This window comes from Papio anubis, chromosome 4 (genome assembly GCF_008728515.1).
Source record: "Papio anubis isolate 15944 chromosome 4, Panubis1.0, whole genome shotgun sequence".
In the NCBI taxonomy this organism is placed as follows: domain Eukaryota; kingdom Metazoa; phylum Chordata; class Mammalia; order Primates; family Cercopithecidae; genus Papio; species Papio anubis.
The window spans coordinates 28239619-28260390 of record NC_044979.1 but is presented as its reverse complement, the minus strand read 5'-3'; the positions used below and the strand labels follow the sequence as shown (position 1 = coordinate 28260390).

General features: G+C 46.6%; 1 protein-coding gene, 1 long non-coding RNA gene and 1 other non-coding gene across 3 annotated transcripts in view; 2 read left to right on the top strand and 1 right to left on the bottom strand.

The window, feature by feature from the left end:
• CPA4 (carboxypeptidase A4) overlaps positions 1 to 18479 on the top strand; it is a 31178-nt gene extending 12699 nt beyond the window's left edge. The window contains exons 6-11 of the mRNA XM_003896596.4: positions 395 to 499; positions 1382 to 1492; positions 2860 to 2950; positions 5349 to 5548; positions 6601 to 6685; positions 17683 to 18479. Of these exons, the coding sequence (XP_003896645.1) occupies positions 395 to 499; positions 1382 to 1492; positions 2860 to 2950; positions 5349 to 5548; positions 6601 to 6685; positions 17683 to 17870 (780 nt within the window). The 3' untranslated portion in view covers positions 17871 to 18479. The remainder of the gene's footprint in view (positions 1 to 394; positions 500 to 1381; positions 1493 to 2859; positions 2951 to 5348; positions 5549 to 6600; positions 6686 to 17682) is intronic.
• Positions 14474 to 14578, top strand: LOC116274809. The gene has a single exon (XR_004183583.1). It is a non-coding gene; the product is annotated as a small nucleolar RNA U13 (small nucleolar RNA).
• Positions 14749 to 16693, bottom strand: LOC108585167. The gene is made up of 3 exons (XR_004183121.1): positions 16607 to 16693; positions 15814 to 15931; positions 14749 to 15710 (listed from the first exon to the last, which is right to left on the bottom strand). It is a non-coding gene; the product is annotated as an uncharacterized LOC108585167 (long non-coding RNA).
• Positions 18480 to 20772: the final 2293 nt, after the last annotated feature.

Sequence of the window (20772 nt, the reverse complement as noted above, 5' to 3'; positions counted from 1 at the left end):
TAAAACCAAATTCATTTATCTTATCGACCGAAACAGCCTGGTTTGTGTACCCTTGTGTCTCTCGCTGTTGGGATACCATTTGAGGTCTTTCAAGAGACATAACATTATCTCTAATGGCACCAGCATCATAAAACACAGTAACGATTGTTTCCCCCTCCCATTTACTCCGAATGCTGGAGAGGTTCAGGCTGCCTGGAGCTGCAGCTTGGCCCCGCAGCCAACCAATTAAGCTTCCTGGTCACGGATAAGCTCGATAAATAGATGGTGCCCTTAGGAACATTTGGTCTCTGAATTATCTTAAATGAATTAAATGAATGGGAGAGAGCTGGAGAGAGGAGAAGTGCGCAGAGATGTGGGCAGGCGGTCATTTTTGAGCCTTTTCTCCCTTCTGCAGTTCAGCACTGGGGAAGGCGCACGGCGGCCGGCCATTTGGCTGAATGCAGGCATCCATTCCCGAGAGTGGATCTCCCAGGCCACTGCAATCTGGACGGCAAGGAAGGTCATGTCGCCTGGTATTAGCCAAGAATGCTGATGGGCCCGGGGTGCCCCTGAAGCATGCCATGTAGCTGGGCCTGGGTCACGAGGTGGGAGGGTGCTCTGCTAAGACCCAGTCGGCTGGGGGCCTTTTCAGAGTGGAGAAGCAAATGGTCAAAGCCCCTTGGTCAGCTTATTGCAGCCAAACGATTGCGTTCCTGCTGGTGCACAAGCTGATATGCAGCAGAGGTGGGCCTGAGCCTCTGAGCGCAGTCCACCCCACAGAAAGGGAGTGGAGCAACACCCCGCGGAGGCCCCACAGGCCCTTGGGGACCTCATTGCCATCTCCATCTCCTAGAAAGGCTGCTGGGAGGGCAGCTACTGAAGAGGCTGAGGCAGGAGAATCCCTTGAACCCAGGAGGTGGAGGTTGTGGTGAGCTGAGATCATGCTACTGCACTCCAGCCTGGGCAACAGAGCGAGACCCTGTCTTAAAAAAAAAAAAAAGAAAAAAAGAAAGAAAGAAAGGCTGCTGGGAGAGGAGGGTTGCATGTGGAGGACACATCTTCCCTCCCTCTTCATTGGAGGTTCAAATTCCTACAAACTATTACGACGTGTGACTCCCTCCTCCTGGAAGGAAGGAATAAAGCATGTACCCCAGGACTCACTGCAGTTGATGTCATTAGCAGCCATGTCCCCAGGCAGCTGTGTCTCTCCAGGATTTGAAGGGCTCAGAGGGCTTTGCAGAGAGCAAAGCCTTTGAGGGTGGCAGGGAGGCTTTTGAGGTTAGATGCTGTTCTAGGAGCATCCATTCTAGCTGGATGCCGGGCATCTTTAGAAGATACATGGTTCAGCCCTAATGACCCATCCTGCTATGGGATAGCTGACAAGCATATTGTCTCTGCTTAGATTGTATCTGATTACCAGAGGGATCCAGCTATCACCTCCATCTTGGAAAAAATGGATATTTTCTTGTTGCCTGTGGCCAATCCTGATGGATATGTGTATACTCAAACTCAAGTGAGTATTCCCAAATGGGCTGGGCTTGGAGACTGTTGAATTCCTTGCTTTGCCACTAATTGTCTGACCTTGGAGAGAATTACCACAAATGTGCACCTTATGAGCTTCCTTGTGATTTCTTCTTCTAGTCATCCTCAGAGCTGAGAATCACCAGGGGATATTTTTTCTTACCCTCCCACACATTTTTTTTCCTGACGTGTTTAAAACAAATTCAACACATTATGTTATTTCACCCTAAACTAGTTTAGTATGCATCTCTAACTGATGATGGAAAACAAAAAACAAAAAAACAAAAAAACCTTAAAAAACCCCGTGGCGCTACTATCACTTTTAAAGGAATAATGGAAGTTCTTTCATATCATCTAACACCACCCTCAGTTATCTTAAAAATGGAGGTCGAGGCCGGGCGCGGTGGCTCACGCCTGTAATCCCAGCACTTTGGGAGGCGGAGGTGGGCGGATCATGAGGTCAGTAGATTGAGACCATCCTGGCTAACACGGTGAAACCCCGCCTCTGTTAAAAATAAAAAACAATTAGCCAGGCACGGTGGTGGGCGCTTGTAGTCCCAGCTACTCGGGAGGCTGAGGCAGAATGGTGTGAACCCGGGAGGCGGAGCTTGCAGTGAGCCGAGATGGCAGCCACTGCACTCCAGCCTGGGTGACAGAGCGAGACTCCGTCTCCAAAAAAAAAAAAAAAAAAAAAAAAAAGTGTTTTTAAGAGTCAATTTGTTCAAGTGAGGACCCAACAAGGTCTGCGCATGCACGTGGTGCTGTGTCTCTGCAGTCTCTTTCATTCTACAACAGCACCCACACACACACCTTTTAAAAGTCTCACTCATTTAGGGGAGAAGCCAAGTCATTTGCCCTGTACAGTGTCTCACATTCTGAATTTGGCTGATGGCTTCTTCGTTATGCCATTTAGTTTGTTCCCTTATCTGCGGTATTTCCTATTCACAGATTGCCGGGTCTAGAGCCTGACTGGATTCAGGGGAATTTTTTAGGCAAGCAAGAAACGGGCTGTGCACTTCCAGTTACGTCTGTTATCAAAGAGGCATATAGTGTCCATTTGTCCCACTTCTACCAAAGCCAAAAATGATTCAGTGGTTTCAGGTAGTTTCTGACTGGTTCTAGCACATAAAGGTCTCATCAGTACATTTGGAAGAAGTCCTTCTCTTAGAGCCAGAAGGGGAAATACTCCTCTCTCTGCGGGAGGAGAGGCGACTGCTCAGTGAGCACCGGAGCCCCAGGGCCCTCACAGCAGAACTGCGAGCAGCCTGCCCTGCCTGTGTGTTGTCTCCTCCACCTTAGCCCTCTTCAGTGCTCTGATCTGCCTGGGGTTGTTTGTCCCCTCCTTGGTGGCTTTTTCAGAACCGATTATGGAGGAAGACGCGGTCCCTAAATCCTGGAAGCTCCTGCGTTGGTGCTGACCCAAATAGAAACTGGAACGCTAGTTTTGCAGGTAGGTGGTGGGGAGACAGTTTTCAAATCCTGCTGTCCCTGGGTTTGCCTGTTCTACCAGTGCTCTGAGCTGGCCAGGACAGAGCCCATTTCCACTCTGGTTCCATTGCTGCGTCACTGAGAAACTGAGGAGCACTCCTTAGGCTCTGACTTAGTGTTTTGTTTGTTGCTGTTGTTGTTTTGAGACGGAGTCTCGCTCTGTTGCCCAGGCTGGAGTGCAGTGGCGCAATCTCGGCTCACTGCAACCTCCGCCTCCTGGGTTCAAGTGATTCTCCTGCCTTAGCCTCCTGAGTAGCTGGGACTACAGGCGCCCACCACCATGCCTGGCTACGTTTTGCATTTTTTTTTAAGTAGAGATGGGATTTCACCATGTTGGCCAGGATGGTTTTGATCTCCTGACCTCATGATCCACCTGCCTCAGCCTTCCAAAGTGCTGGGATTACAGCCATGAGCCACCGAGCCCAGCCTTTTTTTTTTTTTTTTTTGAGACGGAGTCTTGCTCCATTGACTAAAGTGCATTGGCAGGATCTTGGCTCACTCTCACTGCAACCTCTGTCTACCGGGTTCAAATGATTCTCCTGCCTCAGTCTCCTGAGTAGCTGGGACTACAGGTGCATGCCACCATGCCCAGCTAATTTTTGTATTTTTAGTAGAGACAGGGTTTTGCCATTTTGACCAGGTTGGTCTTGAACTCCTGAACTCAGGTCATCTGCCCGTCTCAGCCTCCCAAAGTGCTGGGATTACAGGCATGAGCCATCAAACCCGGCCTGTTTGTTGTTTTTTAAAATGTATTTTTATAATTTTGAAAGGGAATGATAGTAATGTCTGTCCTCCTGAGAGAATGGTGGGACAGACCATCTTACATTGAGATTGTCATCTGCACTAATATTTTAAAAACGCCCTCTTCTAAGACATACAAAACGGGGAACCTTCCTTATCCCTGACCCTACCAGCCCTGCCTGGGCAAGTTCTGAGCGGGTGGAAGGACTCCTGGCAGCAACTCAGAAGAGAGGAATTAGCACTGTCACCCCAATAGGCAAGACCATGCTTGAAAATTCCACTCCAGTACCCTTAGATGTGTAGATATGAACCTTAGCAGCTGGCTGTCATGGAAAGGGAAAGAGAATTAGGAGACCTGGGCTCTGAGTGCCAGCAATTTAAAAACCACCCTCCACAAAAGTGCCGACTGTGTACCAAGTACCTTCCCATATTTATCATATTTATTCTTCTCACCTAGAGAGTGAATTTTATGATCTGAAATGAGATGGTGGAAGCTCAGAGACAATCTCAAGATGACATGGGTGATCAGAGTTCTGATCTAAACTCACCTTCCAATTCCAAATCCAGACAGTTCCCTTTCACTATTCCATGGCTGTGCTGATGGGGTTGGTTGGTTGTTTTGTTTTGTTGAGACAGGGTCGTGCTCTGTCATCCAGGCTGGAGTACAGTGGCATGATCACGGCTCACTGCAGCCTCGACATCCTGGGTTTAAACGATCCTCCCACCTCAGCCTCCCGAGTAGCTGGGACTATAGGCACACGCCACAATGCCCAGCTAATTTTTGTATTTTTTTGTGAAGGTGGGGTTTTGCCATGTTGCCCAGGCTGGTCTTGAACTCCTGGGCTTGTGATCCTTCCACCACAGCCTCTCAAATTGCTGGGATTATAGGCATGAGGCACTGTGCCCGGCCCTGATGGTTTGTTTTTAATGTACTTCTTTTACTTGTGTAGAAATACCACATAAACCAGTGGGGGAAAATAATGACTGTGGGAAAGGAACTGATACAAATGTGGGAACTCAGAGCTTCAAAGTTAAGTCAGATATTCCCACCACTGGGGTGGTTTCAGTCACACTCATACACGCACACACACACGCACGTGTGCACACACACACCCCAGAAACCCAAGGGAACCACATTATGAAGTAATACAGAAGGCAGTGTTTCTAAAAACCTGTCAAATAATCAAGAGATTTTAGCCACAACAATCGATTATTTCTGGCACACTTGGCCTTTAAGATCTGAACCAAGAGAATAAGTTGACACCAGAATAAATGGAGTCATTTTCATTATTTATTGGTATTCGTATTAATTATCTAGACTACTTATTAATTACAACTCATTCTCAAGGGTGCTATTAATTATTTATGACAACTGCTGTTGGTACAAGGCAAGGTCAACTCCAACAGTTTTTCTCCTCAGCTGTAGCAGACCCAACACCCAACCCTCCCTCTTCCGTGCCTTCTCTGCAGTCCACACCCACCGTGGACTAGGTGCTCTGGGCCGTCTCACCGTGGCCTGCCCATTCCCAATACCTTTGGCCCCTCTCTAGGTGGAATGTCTTGCATTTCTGTGTTCCCGGATTATGAGTTAATGTTTCTTCTTGGGCTATCCCCAACAGGAAAGGGAGCCAGTGACAACCCTTGCTCCGAAGTGTACCATGGACCCCATGCCAATTCAGAAGTGGAGGTGAAATCGGTGGTAGATTTCATCCAAAAACATGGGAATTTCAAGTGCTTCATCGACCTGCACAGCTACTCGCAGCTGCTGATGTATCCATATGGATACTCAGCCAAAAAGGCCCCAGATGCCAAGGAGCTGGTGAGTCACAGCTGCCTCCCACCCAGCCTGGGGCCTGCCTGACCCTCCTGACGCTGCTAAGGTGGTAGCTCTGCAGCTTTATAGGGAGAGTCCAGGAGCCTGGGCATGTTTCAATGAAGGCCCAGTCTTCTCTCCCTGCCCTTTGGGATACGCTGTCATCTCCTGGGGACAGGAAGACAGTGCTCTTTATTTCTGTGTCTGCTATGAGTTCCCTGAACCATGCCTGCCCCGCCTTTCCTTCTCCCTTGTTTTTCTGACTGCCATGTGTTGTGGACCCGCTGCTTACCAAGGACTGTGGGTGGCACCCGGGTGAGCAATGGGGAGAGCTCCTCACTCTAGTGAAGGAAGAGTTTAAGGAGGGTGAAGGCCACGGCCTGGGATGCTCTGTGTCTTGTCCAGAACGTGGGCCATCAGGAGCAGGCCTGACATCTGGAGGGTGACTGCAGGTGGCTGCCCAGGGCCATAGCCAGCCCTTAAACCTCGGGCAGATGCAGCCCCTCCCAGGCTCATGGCAAATTGTGGGCTTGATTCTGCTCCCCGACTCCCAGCTGGCCTCTCGGGCAGGCACTCTACACAGGGACCATTCGCCTATGGTGGTCCTTCTCCTCCTCTACTCTGCAACACCCAACTCTTTGAGAGCTTTCCCTTGAACATACTTGGTCTTCCCTCATGTATGAGTGACGTCCCCCTTCTCAGGATAGGTGAAGATGGTGCCTTTACTAGATTCCTAGCGGGTCAGTGAGTAGCCCCAGACCCCCCATCTCTTCCAATCTGAGTACATAATGCACAGGCTTCCACTTCCCTCCTCATCTCCTCCCCCAAACTGAGAGTCAAGAACTGGGTGTGTGGTGGGAGAAGGAGTTGAAGGAACCATGCCACCTCCCTCAGTTTACAGTTGGGCCTTGGCACTGGGTGAAGGGGAAAGAAGGGACCAGAAAGGAAATCACGAGAGGGGCCGAGAATCAATCTTCCAAACCATCCCAGAGCAGAGCAGCTGAGGAAGGTCAAGCTTCAGGATCCATTTTTTCTCACTCCACGTTCCCCCTTCCCAGGACAAGGTGGCGAGGCGTGCGGCCAAAGCTCTGGCTTCTGTGTCGGGCACTGAGTACCAAGTGGGTCCCACCTGCACCACTGTCTGTAAGTACTCACTTATTTATGAGTTACTTAGAAAGCACTTTGAGAGGAAACTTGAAATGGAATGGGAGGAGAGCTGTTAGACTTACTTGCCATCTGATTGTTTTTGTTGTTAGTAATAGACTGAACTACGTCATGCCTGTGTGGTGACAGCTGTTGCATGCAGTCCCCTTCATCAACATCATATCAAAAATTCCTCATGCCCATCCCTCCATTTTCAAGAGAAACCCACCTTTCAATTGGTAAACTGATGGTGGTAATGGAGTTGGGGGAGACTCCCTCATCTTCCTAAAGGAGATGAACAAACATTGAGCCTGGACAACATAGCAATACCCCATCTGATATGGTTTGGCCATGTCCTCACTCAAATCTCATCTTGAATTCCCACATATTGTGGGAGGGACCTGGTGGGAGGTAATTGAATCACGGGGGCAGGTCTTTCCTGTGCTGTTCTCATGATAGTGAGTAAATCTCACGAGATCTGATGGTTACTATAACAAGGAGTTTTCCTGCACAAGCCCTCTTCTTGTAAGAGTTAAAAAAGAGGAAAGAAACATGAAAAGCAGCATAACAGTCAAAGACAGGTTTATTCTGGGAATAAACCTGAGAGGGGCTTCTGGCTGATTTCAGTCAGGAGTATTCTCTCTTACAGACTAAGGGTATTTAAGGATTTAGGGAGGGGGAGCTTATCGCAGGCTCAGAATGTTTCTGTGTGAAGGAGAGTTTTATTTCAGGGTTGGAATATCTGGTCGGAGGGGAGGTTTATCTTAGAGTTGGAATGTTTCTGGTCATGTTGACATTACCCATTAGGCTGATGTTTGGGGCTGATTTTTAATCAAGGGGAACTTAAAATAGTGGTGTTTGCCCAAGATGGTGATGCTCCTGCTCTGTCAATCCAGACCTTATAATTATAAAAGGACAAAGGGCGTCATGTTTTTTTTTTTTTGGCTATTTCCTGCTGAGGGGAGCATGGAGAGTTTTTTGGTCTCGGATTGACTGTAGGAGTAATGCTATCTGTAGATGCTTTTGGGTAGTAGTCTGTGAGATAGGCATGATTCTGTCAGTTAAATATCTTTGAAAAAGGTTGATTAGGCAGGGTAAGAACATTAGTCCTAGGCATATTATTAGGAGAGAGCCCAGGAATGGGATGGCCTGTGTTATGATTTTGTTTCCAAACCAATAATTTATTTGGTTGTTTTGCTGTTCCTTAGCTTTTTAGCCCTTTTTAAAAGTTTTTCAGCAGTGTTTCTTACTACGCCTGATTGGTTGAGATAGAAGCAACATTTCTCACCCAATGAGAGGCAGAGGCCCCCTTTTTCAGCTGTTATAAGATTTAATCCCCATTTATTTGGGAGAACTACTCCAGCTAAGGAGTCTAGTTGGTCTTAGGCTTTTATAAGGCTTTGGGCTATATTTTTAAAAGAACCCTGTAGTTCTGTTGAAAGAGTTTTTTAAAGTATGTTAAAGAGGTGGCCGATCTGCCTGCTCCCAATCCAAGTTTAGAGGTTACACTTATAGGCCACCATCAAAGGAATGACATGGATGGCCCTCTTTTTTAAAACCTATTGGACACATGGAATGGGTAAAGTTTGATTAGGAGGAACTAGTTTAGTGGAGGGAGAAAGATAAACTAGGGCACAGGTTCCAGTTTAGTTGGTGGGGAGACAAAGACATGTGTTGGTGCCACACCAAAAGAACAAGCCTTCATTGTAAATACAGATGGAGATATGGAAAGAAAACAAGTGAATTAAAGATAGGGTACTGTTTCTTTCCTGTGGTTCATTACTCCAGGTGGACAAGGAGGAGGCCAGGGAGACACCCACTATAGTAGAGATATAGGAAGAGTTATTTTTTACACAATATGCAGTTGGACGTTGCACCATTGATATACAACCATGGAAAAAGGTGGGCACCAGGGACAACACAAGTTGGGCCGGAGGCATTAGTTGAGGGAGAGGCTGTAAAACGAGCTGGTTGCAGAAATGCTCCATTTGCTTCTGGTGATCCTTGGTAGTCAACTTCATTAGTTTGATGGTCAGAGGGGTTTTTAATAATGATAGTGTGGTTGCATTGGTTAGGTGTTAAGGATCCTACAGGAAAATTTTCCTTAGAGGCTGAAAAGCAAAGTGAGGCTTGTAGTAAAAGGGGGGTGTGTTTAGTTATGGGCCCTTTAATGGGAGGGCCTTGGGGCTTGAGGTGTTGTAGGGAGTTGTAATAGGTTTGAAATAATTTGTTGGCCTGATTGGTCCTGGAAGTGGGATAATCGCTGACCAGGGTGTCAGCTCTTTTAAAAAAGGAAGCTCCTTTTTGGAGTTTATAAATTAGGTTATGTTTCCTGTTAAAAGGTCATGAAGGGGTGTAGGAAGGGCTGTGTAAGCTGGGGAAGACAGCGATAAGCACATTCAGCATTCTGGAGCAAAGGAACAGTTAGCTTGCAGCAAGAGGGATCGTGTAAGGTTTATAGAGAGTTCTAGTTTGAGAGCAGCGAGGAGTGGTTGTATTGGTGAGGTTGATGTGATTAGGGAATTTATATTGAAAGAAACAAGCAAAAAGAGAAGAAAGTTATTTGGGTAGGAGTAAAGTCCTGGAAAGTTCCTTGAAGCCATAGGTCCCACAACACAGTAAGGAGCTGATCAGGATGCAGAATGGGAATTTTGTAAGGGTACCACTGAAGGGCTGTAATGAGGTTGGTTAGGAAGCGATGAAAAGTTTGGGAGAGAAAGAGACGTAAGTGGCTTACGTGGATTTCTCTTCCTTTTTCTTTGGGATTCGGGTGAGGTGAAGGGAAGTGGGTCCTATGGAGACATAAGAAAAGGCTGAAGGGGTTTTAGACTTGGTTGTTTGGGTATGTGGTGAAGGGAAGTCTGTTTTCTTGAGAAAAGTATAATGAAACCAGTTGGGGAGTCCTTGGAGTTTTGCTGCTGTGGGTGTGGTAAGGATGATCTGGTGAGATCCCTTCCATTTAGGTGTGAGGGGGGGAATTGGGGGTAGGACTGGGATCTTTTACCAGAACCCAGCCTCCTGGCTGTAGGAAGGGATTAGAGGAGTCGGTTACGGGTTGTGGCAGGCATTTGTCAGCATATTCCCAAATAAAATGGCGGATGGTATGTAGAAGAGGGGAAATGAGAGGGGTGGGTAGAGGCGGGCCTTGACTCGGAGGTGGAACAAAAGGGGTGAGTAGTCTTTTGGACTTGAGTTTAAAGGGGCTGAGCATTGGAGGTTTAGGTGGGAGTGCCTGCATTTTTAGAAGGGCCAAAGGTAAAAGTGTAACCCAGTTTGTATGTGTTTGGAGTGAGTACTTGGTGAGGGTGTTTTTTAGAATGTTACTCTTTTTTTTTTTTTTGAGACGGAGTCTTGCTCTGTCACCCAGGCTGGAGTGCAGTGGCCGGATCTCAGCTCACTGCAAGCTCCTCCTCTCGGGTTCACGCCATTCTCCTGCCTCAGCCTCCCAAGTAGCTGGGACTACAGGCACCCGCCACTTCGCCCGGCTAGTTTTTTGTATTTTTTAGTACAGACGGGGTTTCACCGTATTAGCCAGGATGGTCTCGATCTCCTGACCTCATGATCCGCCCATTACAGGCTTGAGCCACCGCGCCCGGCCTGAATGTTACTCATTTTTTTAACCTTTCCTGAAGATTGAGGTTGATAGGGGATGTGTAGCTTCCAGGTCATTAGCAGGGCTTCTGCAATTGTTTGAGTAATTTGATAAATGAATTCAGGGCCATTATCAGATTGGAAAGAAAGAGGCACCCCGAACCTGGGGATGATTTCTGTTATTAATTTGGAGGCAATAATAGAAATTCTATTGTTGGATGGAAAAAGCCTCCACCCATCCTGAAAAGGTATTAGCCGGAACTAAAAGAAACTGAGCATTTCTTCCTGGTGCATATGGGTAAAATTAATTTGCGGTCTTGTCCTGAAAGGTGTCCCCTGGCTTGATGGTTTGGGAAAGAAGAGGTTTAGTGTTGGAATAGGGTGATGCTTTCTGGCAAATAGAGCATTGATGGGGAATGGCTTTTAACTGTTCCTTTATATCTGGGGTTATGTGTATATGAGAACTTATGAAATGTTGTGGAGGGGAATGGCTACTATGGAAAAGATTGTGAATGTCTCATAAAAGAGTTGTTTTTTTCAGGGTTAGGTGGGACTAATTTGTTTTGTATGAGCCAGTATGGGGGTTTCAATTGTGCCCCTGGTGTAACTAGTTGCTGTATTTGGTGTTTAGGATAAAAGGAGGGGATATGTTGTATGAGGGGAAATAGGTATTGGGGAATTCGATGATTGGTTGAGACGTGTTTTGCTCAATAGTCAGCCTCACGGTTCCCTAAAGAAATGTGGCTTTTATCTGATTGATGTCCTTTGCAATGGATAACTGCAACCTTTTCTGGAAGTAAAGCTGCCTGTAGATGATGGATTCGTTTTCCCTTAATGATAGGAGTTCCCTCGGCCATGAGATAGCCCTGCTCTTTCCAAATTTGGGCATTGGAATGGATGATGTTATAGGCATATTTAGAATCGGTGTATAAATTAACTTGTGTGTTTTTTGCTAGGGTTAGTGCTCTTATTAGAGCAACTAATTCTGTTTGTTTGGAGGATGTGCCCAAAGGCAAGGGGGCAGCCTCTACAACTCTTTTAGGTGGAGAGAGTGGGTATCATTATGTTATCCCTTAATGATGGCATATCCTGCTTGGAGGGAGGGTTTTTTGATGTGCTGCCATTTATAAACTAATTTGGGGCTCCCTTTATGTGAGTGGAAGTAAGGTGGTGAAACATGGTGAGAGAACTTTTAATTAGATCAGAGCACGAGTGTTAGTTGGGGTTTAAAATTGGTGTTGAGGCTGGGCGTGGTGGCTCACGCCTGTAGTCCTCCCACTTTGGGAGGCTGAGGCGGGCGGATCACCTGAGGTCAGGAGTTTGAAACCAGCCTGGCCAACATGGTGAAACTCCGTCTCTACTGAAGTACTTTAGCTGGGCATTGTGGTGTGCGCCTGTAATCCCAGCTACTTGGAAGGCTGAGTCAGGAGAATCGCTTGAACCCAGGAGGCGGAGGTTGCATTCCAGCCTGGGCTAAAAGAGCAAAACTCTTACTCAAAAAAAAAAAAAAAGAAAGAAAAAATGAAGATAAAAGAGTGGCGGGATTTGGGGGGTAGCATCTATGAAGAGAGAGAGAAGGTTGAAAGAGTATTGAATATAGGGCTTGCATGGGAGAGGATGAAATGGAGGTGAACGCCTTATGGCTGAGCATATCTTGTAGACTGTGAGAAGAAAATACCTGAAGGGGCCGGGCGCGGTGGCTCAAGCCTGTAATCCCAGCACTTTGGGAGGCCGAGACGGGTGGATCACGAGGTCAGGAGATCGAGACCATCCTGGCTAACACGGTGAAACCCCGTCTCTACTAAAAAATACAAAAAACTAGCCGGGCGTGGTGGCGGGTGCCTGTAGTCCCAGCTACTTGGGAGGCTGAGGCAGGAGAATGGCGGGAACCCGGGAGGCGGAGCTTGCAGTGAGCTGAGATCCGGCCACTGCACTCCAGCCTGGGCGACAGAGTGAGACTCCGTCTCAAAAAAAAAATTCCCTGTATTAAAAAAAAAAAAGATACCTGAAGGGATGTTTATCTGGGCTCAAGCAATCCTCCCTTGTCAGCTTCCCAAAGTGTTGAGATGACAGGTATGAGTCAGTGCACCTGGCCTATTGTACCTTTTGTATGTTCAGATTTGTTTAGACAGACAAATACTCACCATTGTGTTACAACTGCCAACAGTGTTCAGTACAGTAACATGCCGTGCAGGCTTGTAACCTAGGAGCAATAGGCTACGCCATATAGCCTACGTGTGCAGGAGGCGATGCCATCTAGGTTTGTGTAAATACATTGCATGATGATGAAAACACACCTCCATTGTGAAGTGATGCATGGCTATATAAACATGGCAGGTGCAACTCTGATCCCCCTTAAGGTGGTACCCTCCTTTTTTTCTCTAAATTTGGTAAGATAGGGTCTCACTCTCTGACCCAGTCTGGAGTGCAGTGGTGCAATCTTGGCTCACTGCAGCCTCGACTTCCCCAGACTCAGGTGATCCTCCCACTTCAGCCTCCTGAACAGCTGGTAGTACAGGCATACACCAACATGCCCAGCTAATTTTTTGTATTTTTTTTGTAGAGAAAGGGTCTCACTATGTTGCCCAGGCTGATCTCAAATTCCTGGGCTCAAGCAGTCTGCCTGTCTCAGCCTCCCAAAGTGCTGGGATTACAGGTGTGAGCCACCGCACCCTTCTTTCCCCTCTATTGCCTTTTCTATAATGGTGTCTCAATAGGTGATCCACCCTGAGAACCCCTGCAAACTCACTGCTGTTTCTGTCCTCTTCAACTCTCCACTCACTCTCCCCTCCAACTGGACTCATCCTCAACTGGCTTCGCTTCAGAACCCCTCTTTCAGGAAGATTCTCCATCCACCCCCGGGCCCTCCTCTGGACTCCATCTCAACAGTCTTGTCTCTGTTTCAGATGCCATCAGATGATATTGGTGTTTGTGTTGCTAATTGCAGCAACAATCCATTAATAATTCATGGTTTCTTGATATTAGTGTTGCTAAGTGGGAACTCTTCAGACAACACACCTGGAGAGTTTCTCCATCCTCTGCCTAATTAGAACGGAGTGAGGGGCCAAAGACAGTTAAAAGAGACTTGGTAGGTGCCCTCTGAGGACGTCCTCTCCAAAGATCTTTGGGGATCACCAGGGTCCCCGCCTTTGGGTCAAACACCAGCTTAAATAATGGCCTTGTCCTCCTGCATCATTCTTCTCTCTCCTCCGCAGCATAAACTTACAAAACTGGGAGATACTCATCGGATTCCTCCAACAGAAGAGGAGGAAGGCTCTCTCGAGGGCTGTCCAGGAGACATAAAATTTCCACCTTTTCTTTCTTTCTTTTTTTTTTTTTTTTGAGACGGAGTTTCGCTCTTGTTGCCCAGGCTGGAGTGCAGTGGTGTGATCTCCACTCATCGCAACCGCCACCTCCAGGGTTCAAGTGATTCTCCTGCCTCAGCCTCCCGAGTCACTGGGATTATAGGCATGTGCCACCATGCCCAGCTAATTTTTGTATTTTTAGTAGAGACGAGGTTTCTCCAAGTTGGTCGGTCTGGTCTTGAACTTCCGACCTCAGGTGATCCGCCCACCTCAGCCTCCCAAAGTGCTGGGATTACAGGCGTGAGCCACGGCACCCTGCCAAAATGTCCACCTTTTCTAAGAGCCCATCTTCCATATTCTTTACAGGCCTTGTCTGTCCTTGTTTTTCAAAAAAAGCAATCAATTTTTGTACAATAGCACTGTATCCAACGCCATAGGTTATGGTGTGTGCTACATACACAGTCAACGTTTGCCCTTTCAAGTGCTGGACCTTTTCCTAGATGGCCATTTTAGAGGAAAATAATTCTAAAATGGATTTTACACTCTTCTGCCTTCTAAAACGGAGCATGGAGAAGAGATTTAAGCCCCTTTCTTCATGGTTAAGTGGACTTCTCCACCCCAGTTCATATATGCTAAAGGCCTACTCTGCCATCTTGGACTGCTTGGACCTTCTGCTAAATGGTCCCGGCCTGTTTTGCTTCTTTAATTCCAGTGTTTGCTTTGTAGAGTTTTATGTCTCCTTTCTCCTGCCAGACTGTCAGCAGTAGCTTGTATTGCTTCAGGCCAACAGCCTCTAGCAATCCTTTCCCCTCCTCTTCACTGATTCTGCTCCAGGAAGGGCTGGGAAACAAGTTCTTTGGGTTCATCTGACTCATGGATAAGGCAGTTCCATATACTTTTTGTAGTTCGTAAGCATGGTGATTGGGTTTTCACACTCATGTGTGACATATGCCTTCCTCCAATCTTGTTACAATGTTAGTGCATTACCCATCTGACATGGGGGAAGAAAGGGTGTTCATGACAGCATTATCTGTAGTCACAGAAGACATGTATAGGGGCCAAGGGAAAACTTCCCCTTTGCCTTCTGAAGGTTCATTGAAAAATCAACTGACCAAAGGCAGATCGATAGGAGAAAAGGCATAAAAAATTTTATTTTAGTGTGCACAGGGGAATCACAAGACAATGATTACCCAATAACCCGATGGGGCACAGAAGCTTGTGCACCCTTTTTCATACAGGAGGGAGGAGATGTATGGATTGGGGAGGTGGGAGGCAGACATTACAGGAAGGTGAGGGGCGGAGCTGCACAGGAACAAAGGTTGTCTTATTAAGCAGATAAAGTCCTCCAGGCAATCTCTTGGAGCTGTCCTCAGAAGAATAGATGAAGTCTGTCTGGGTGTGGTGATGATTCACAGTCTCATCTCTTCTGGTGGTTTATCTTTCTTGGTTATTTGATGAGACCTCTAGGGAGGCTGTTTAAGACAATTGCATTTCTTTTGGAAAGACACTTTCTCAGTCAGATGAGGAAATTTCCAAAGACAGAGACAGTCCCTCCCTGTGCTTGGTAGTGGGGCAGGTATGGGGAATAAGAAGTTAGAGGGACCTTGATTTGGAGGTGGCTTCTGAGGGCTCTCAGCATGTCAAAACATCAGTCTTTGGAGTATCACTTTCTGAGCCCCAACCCTTGTAAGTGTCTAAAATGTCTGTATAGAGAATGCAGGATAAATACCATTTGGTGCGTTCACACAATGCAGCACTACACAGTCCTTAAGCGAATGAGGTAGATCTATGTGCGCTAAAAGGGAATACTCACCAGTTGTTAACTGAAAAATACAGTGTGCAGAACAGTGTTAATAGCGTGTTCCCCCCCCCTTTTTTTTTAACAGTAGGTAGACTTTGAGCAGGGACCCCAATAAAGTGAAGTTTACAAACTTTGTCATTTTGACTGCTCGGCAGAAGCCTTTTTGCCTCCTTCCTGAATCTCAAATGTGTTCTCAAATACTTGGACTTGCCATATAAGTAACTTCTAGAAACTTCTGGTGCCATTGCTTTTCATTCAGTATTTTCTTGAGGTAGAGAAAGGCTCCCTCCACACAGGGAGGGAGCACGGCGTCTCACTGGAAGCATCCCTAGAAAAATCACAAATGCTATTCAGGAATCACACAGCTCTCAGGAACCACAGAAAAGCCAAAAGACCCATATTTCCAGGTGACAGGCTTGTTTTATACTCACTGGTTGAGGAGAGCCTGGGCTTTATTATCAGATGGACCTGGGTTTAGATTGCAGCTCCGCCATTTTCCATCTGTATTTCCTTAGGTGAATTATCCATTCTGAGCTTGGATTTCCTCATCTGTAAAACAAGGACAATAAAACCTACTTCACTGAGTTTTTAAAGATTAGGAGATCATAAGTGTGCAGTGTCTGATATAATGCCTGGCTCATGATAGATGCTCAACAAATGGTAGCTGCTATTGACATTGATTTATTATTTAATGTCATCCAGGCCAGGCATGGGATTCACACCTTTAATCCCAGCACCTTGGGAGGCTGAGGTGGGATGATCACTTGAGTCCAGGAGTTTGAGACCAGCCTGGGCAACATAGTAAGACCCCATCTCTACAAATAGATAAATTTGTATCTATTTACATACACTATGCAGGCATAGTGGTATGTGCCTGCAGTCCCAGCTACTTGGGACACTGAGGTGGGAGGATCACTTGAGCCTAGGAGGTCAAGGCTGCAATAAGCTGTGATTATGCCACTGCACTCCAGCCTGGGTGACAGAGTGAGACCTTGTCTCAAAAAGAAACAAGAAAAGAATTATCTATATTTTGCACTGTTAGGCAATTTCTGAGCTAGTAGAGTTTGAGAAGAAGCAGAAAAATGGGCCTCTTGCCTTTCATAAGCCTTTTGGTGAAGGGAAGTCCCAAGGTCTGTGCTGCCTTCTCTGTATCCATTATCTTTTGTAATGGTAAAAAAAAAAAAAAAAATCCTAAAACTTAGCAGCTTAAAACAATCAACATACTTTTTCTTACAGTTTCTGTAGGGCAGGAATTCAGTGGTTTGGCTAGATGGCTCTGGCTCAGGATCCTTCATGAGGCTGCAGTCAAGATGCCTTCCAGGGTCACAGTCAACCTAAGACTTGTGTATTAGTCCGTTTTCACACTGCTGATAAAGACATACCTGGGACTGGGTAATTTATAAAGGAAAAGAGGTTTAATGAACTTGCAGTTCCATGTGGCTGGTGAGGCTTCACAATCATGGCAGAAGGCAAAAGACATGTCTTACGTGGCAGCAGGCAAACAGCAAATGAGAACCAAGCAAAAGGGGTTTCCCCTTATAAAACCATCAGATCTCATGAGACTTACTCACTACCACAAGAACAGTATGGGGGAACCACCCCCATGATTCAGTTATCTCCCACTGGGTCCCTCCCACAATGCATGAGAATTATGGGAGCTACAATTCAAGATGAGATTTGGGTGGGGACACAGCCAAACCATATCAGCTTGCATTTTTCATTCACTACTTCAGTTCCTCACTACCATGAACCTCTGTAGAGGCCTACTTGAATGTCCTTACAAAACCAAATGACAACTGGCTTATCCAGAGTGAGTAATCCAAGAGACAGCAAGGCAGAAGCCACAGTGTCTTTTATGACCTGGCCTTGAAAGTCACACGGCTTCATTTCTGCAGCATCCTGTCAGTTACACTGGTGAGGTCAGCCCTATTTAATGTAGGAGGGAGCTGCACAAAGACTTGACTTCTAGGATACAAGTATCATTAGAGCTACCTTGGAGGCTGCCTGCTATACTCTCTCTCTATAGAGATTGGTTTTGAGGGACCAACAGGACGGACACAGTAAGTTAGTAATAAGGCGGGAGTAAGGGTTTCAGATCTCTTGGTTTGAGACCAGCATGCACCTCAGGCCAATGCAGGATGGTCTGAGACATAGGGATCAGGCTGATGATTTGGACTGACGACTTGAGGATCAAACTCTGGATTCCTGAAGGAACCCTAGGCAGGCAGAGTTCTTGGCCCCTTCCCGTCTAACCCAGGAGGGAACTGGGCTTCAAGAGTGTTTTGTCCTCCGACTTACAGATCCAGCTAGTGGGAGCAGCATCGACTGGGCGTATGATAATGGCATCAAATTTGCATTCACATTTGAGTTGAGAGATACCGGGACCTATGGCTTCCTCCTGCCAGCTAACCAGATCATCCCCACTGCGGAGGAGACCTGGCTGGGGCTGAAGACCATCATGGAGCACGTGCGGGACAACCTTTACTAGGCGACAGCCCCGCTCTGTCTACATTTATTTGTACCCACACATGCACCCACTGAGGCCACTGTTAAAGGAGGCCATTCCTTCCCGTGTGAGTCAGAGCCCTCTGGGTTTGTAGAGCACACAGGCCTGCCCCTTTCCAGCCATCTCCCTGGAGTCCTGTGTGCTGGCAGTGTCCCTGCAAGGAGTGGTTCTGCCAGCCTGCTCAATTTTCGTCCCGCTGTTTTTGATGAGCCTTTTGTCTGTCTCTCCTTCCACCCTGCTGGCTGGGCAGCTGCACTTAGCATCACCCCTTCCTGGGCGGCATGTCTCTCTCTACCTCATTTTTAGAACCAAAGAAAATCTGAGATGATTCTCTAGCCTCATCCACATCTAGCCAAGCCAATGACCTTGCTCTGGTGGCACTGTGGGAGGCACTGCTTGTCTTCAGGTGGGTCTTAAAGATGACATAGAATTTCCTTTAATTTCTCTCAGTCTTCCTGGAAAATATTTTCCTTTGAGCAGCAAATCTCACAGGGGTATCAGTGAAGGTCTCTTCCCTCCCTCCTGTCCTTTTTTTTTTTTTTTTTTTGAGACAGTTTTGCTCTTGTTGCCCAGGCTGGAGTGCAATGGCTCGATCTTGGCTCACCGCAACCTCTGCCTCCTGGGATCAAGCAATTCTCCTACCTCAGCCTCCCGAGTAGCTGGGATTACAGGCGCATGCTACCATGCCCGGTTCATTTTGTATTTTTAGTAGAGACAGGATTTCTCCATGTTGGTCAGGCTGGTCTCAAACTCCTGACCTCAGGTGATCTGCCTACCTCAGCCTCCCAAAGTGCTCTGATTACAGGCATGAGCCGCCGTGCTGGGCCCCTCCCCTCCTTTTTTAGGCCTGAATACAAAGTAGAAGTTCACTTCCCTTCCCTGCGCTGAGAATTTCTACATACTACAGTTCTTACCCCTCTCCTCCCTTTATTATTCAGTGTGACCAGGATGGCGGGAGGGGATCTGTGTCACTGTAGGTACTGCTCACCCAGGAAGGCTGGGTGAAGTGACCATCTAAATTGCAGGGTGGTGAGATTATCCCCATCTGTCCTAATGGGCTCACCTCCTCTTTGCCTTTTGAACTCACTTCAAAGATCTAGGCCTCATCTTACAGGTCCTAAATCACTCCTCTGGCCTGGATAATCTCACCACCCTGGCACATTTCCGTTTGTGCTGTGGTGTATCCTGTGTTTCCTTGTCCTGGTTTGTGTGTGTGTTTGTCTGTCTATTTTGTATCCTGGACCGCGAGTCCCTAAGTAGAGCAAGAATTCATCAACCAGCTGCCTCTTGTTTCATTTCACCTCAGCACGTACCATCTGTCCTTTTGTTGTTGTTGTTTTGTTTTTGTTTTTTTGCTTTTTCCAAACATTTCTGTAAATCTTAATCTCCTCCCTAGGATTTGTACAGCATCTGGTGTGTGCTTATAAGCCAATAAATATTCAATGTGAGTTTCATGATCATCTTCTATTCTTTGCCTTCACCTGAATAGAACCAAGCCATGGTTTTGAATATGCAACTCTTTATAATGTCAGAAGTCGACTTTAATCCCTGTCTGTATTGCATGACACGTAAGAAGTCCTCCTTCATGAGGCCAAGGGGCCTCCAGGGCAATGTTACCTTGGTGATTTCACTGTGGTCCTGGGTCTAGTTCTTAGCTTTTCAGCTCAAAAGCTTGATAGTCTCAGTGTCCATGTTGATTAAACTAGGGGATGCTGACTCACGCCTATAGACCTCAGATGAGGCAGATGATAAAATCAGAATGCGAATTTATTAATTTACATCGTGGCATGTAACTGTTGAGTGGATTGGATCCTCACGTCGGCCTGAGCAGTACATTCTCTCCCTGTAGGCAAGATACATGGGAAGCCAAATTATAATCAGAAGGTTGCTTAGTGAGCGGGCGTCAGAGCAAGGAAAGTTAATTAAAGTCTATGATTAGAATTTTTAACAGCACCCAGCTCTAATAGCATAATATATCCAGCTCTGTAGCCAGAGCACACCTGCCAGTCAGCCAGCTGGTCACTTGTGCTGGCTGGTTAGGGCTGCCTCAGACAGGGCCGTGCCTTGGTGAGCATAACCAAGCTTGCCTCTGTGGCTGGCCTGTAACCTGGGCCTAATTGTGGTCACTCCCTTCGGATTGAGATTAGCCTTCAGATTCCTTAAGGGAAAGATTAATTTTAAAATTTTATTGTTATTTCTTTCTATAGAGAGATGGGGCCTTGATATGTTGCCCAGGCTGGTCTTGAACTCCAAGTCTCAAGCAATCCTCCTACCTTGGCCTCCCAAAGTGCTGGGATTACAGGTGTAAGCCACCACACCCGGCCAAGGGAAAGATTCCTTAAACAAGACATAAATGCCAGATACCATAATGAAATTAAGAGCTTTTGTTCATTAAAAGATACTATAGAAAGGGAGAAAACAAGTTAAAGGCCAAGAGAGGATGTTCACTATATTCCTAATACACACAACAGACAAAGAATGCATGAAGAACTTCAACAAATCAATAAAGAAAGCACAGATAAGCCAATAGAAAAAAGCGCCAAATTGACCAAGCATTTCGCAAAAGAGGAAGCACAGTTCATGCACGGTGGTGCATGCCTGTAATCTCAACACTCTGGGAGGCTGAGGTGGGAAGATTGCCTAAGCCCAGGAGTTAGAGACCAACCTGGGCAACAAAGTGAGACCCTTGTTTCAACAAAAATAAAAACAAAATAAAAACAAAAAATTAGTTGGGTGTGGTGAAAGCACCTATAATCTCAGCTACTCAGGAAGCTGAGGTGTTCGGAAGGATCATTTGAGCCCAGGAGTTTGAGACCAGCTTCAGCAACATAGTAAGAACCCGCCCCCAATGTCTCTATAAGAAAAGGAAAAAGATTATCTGGCT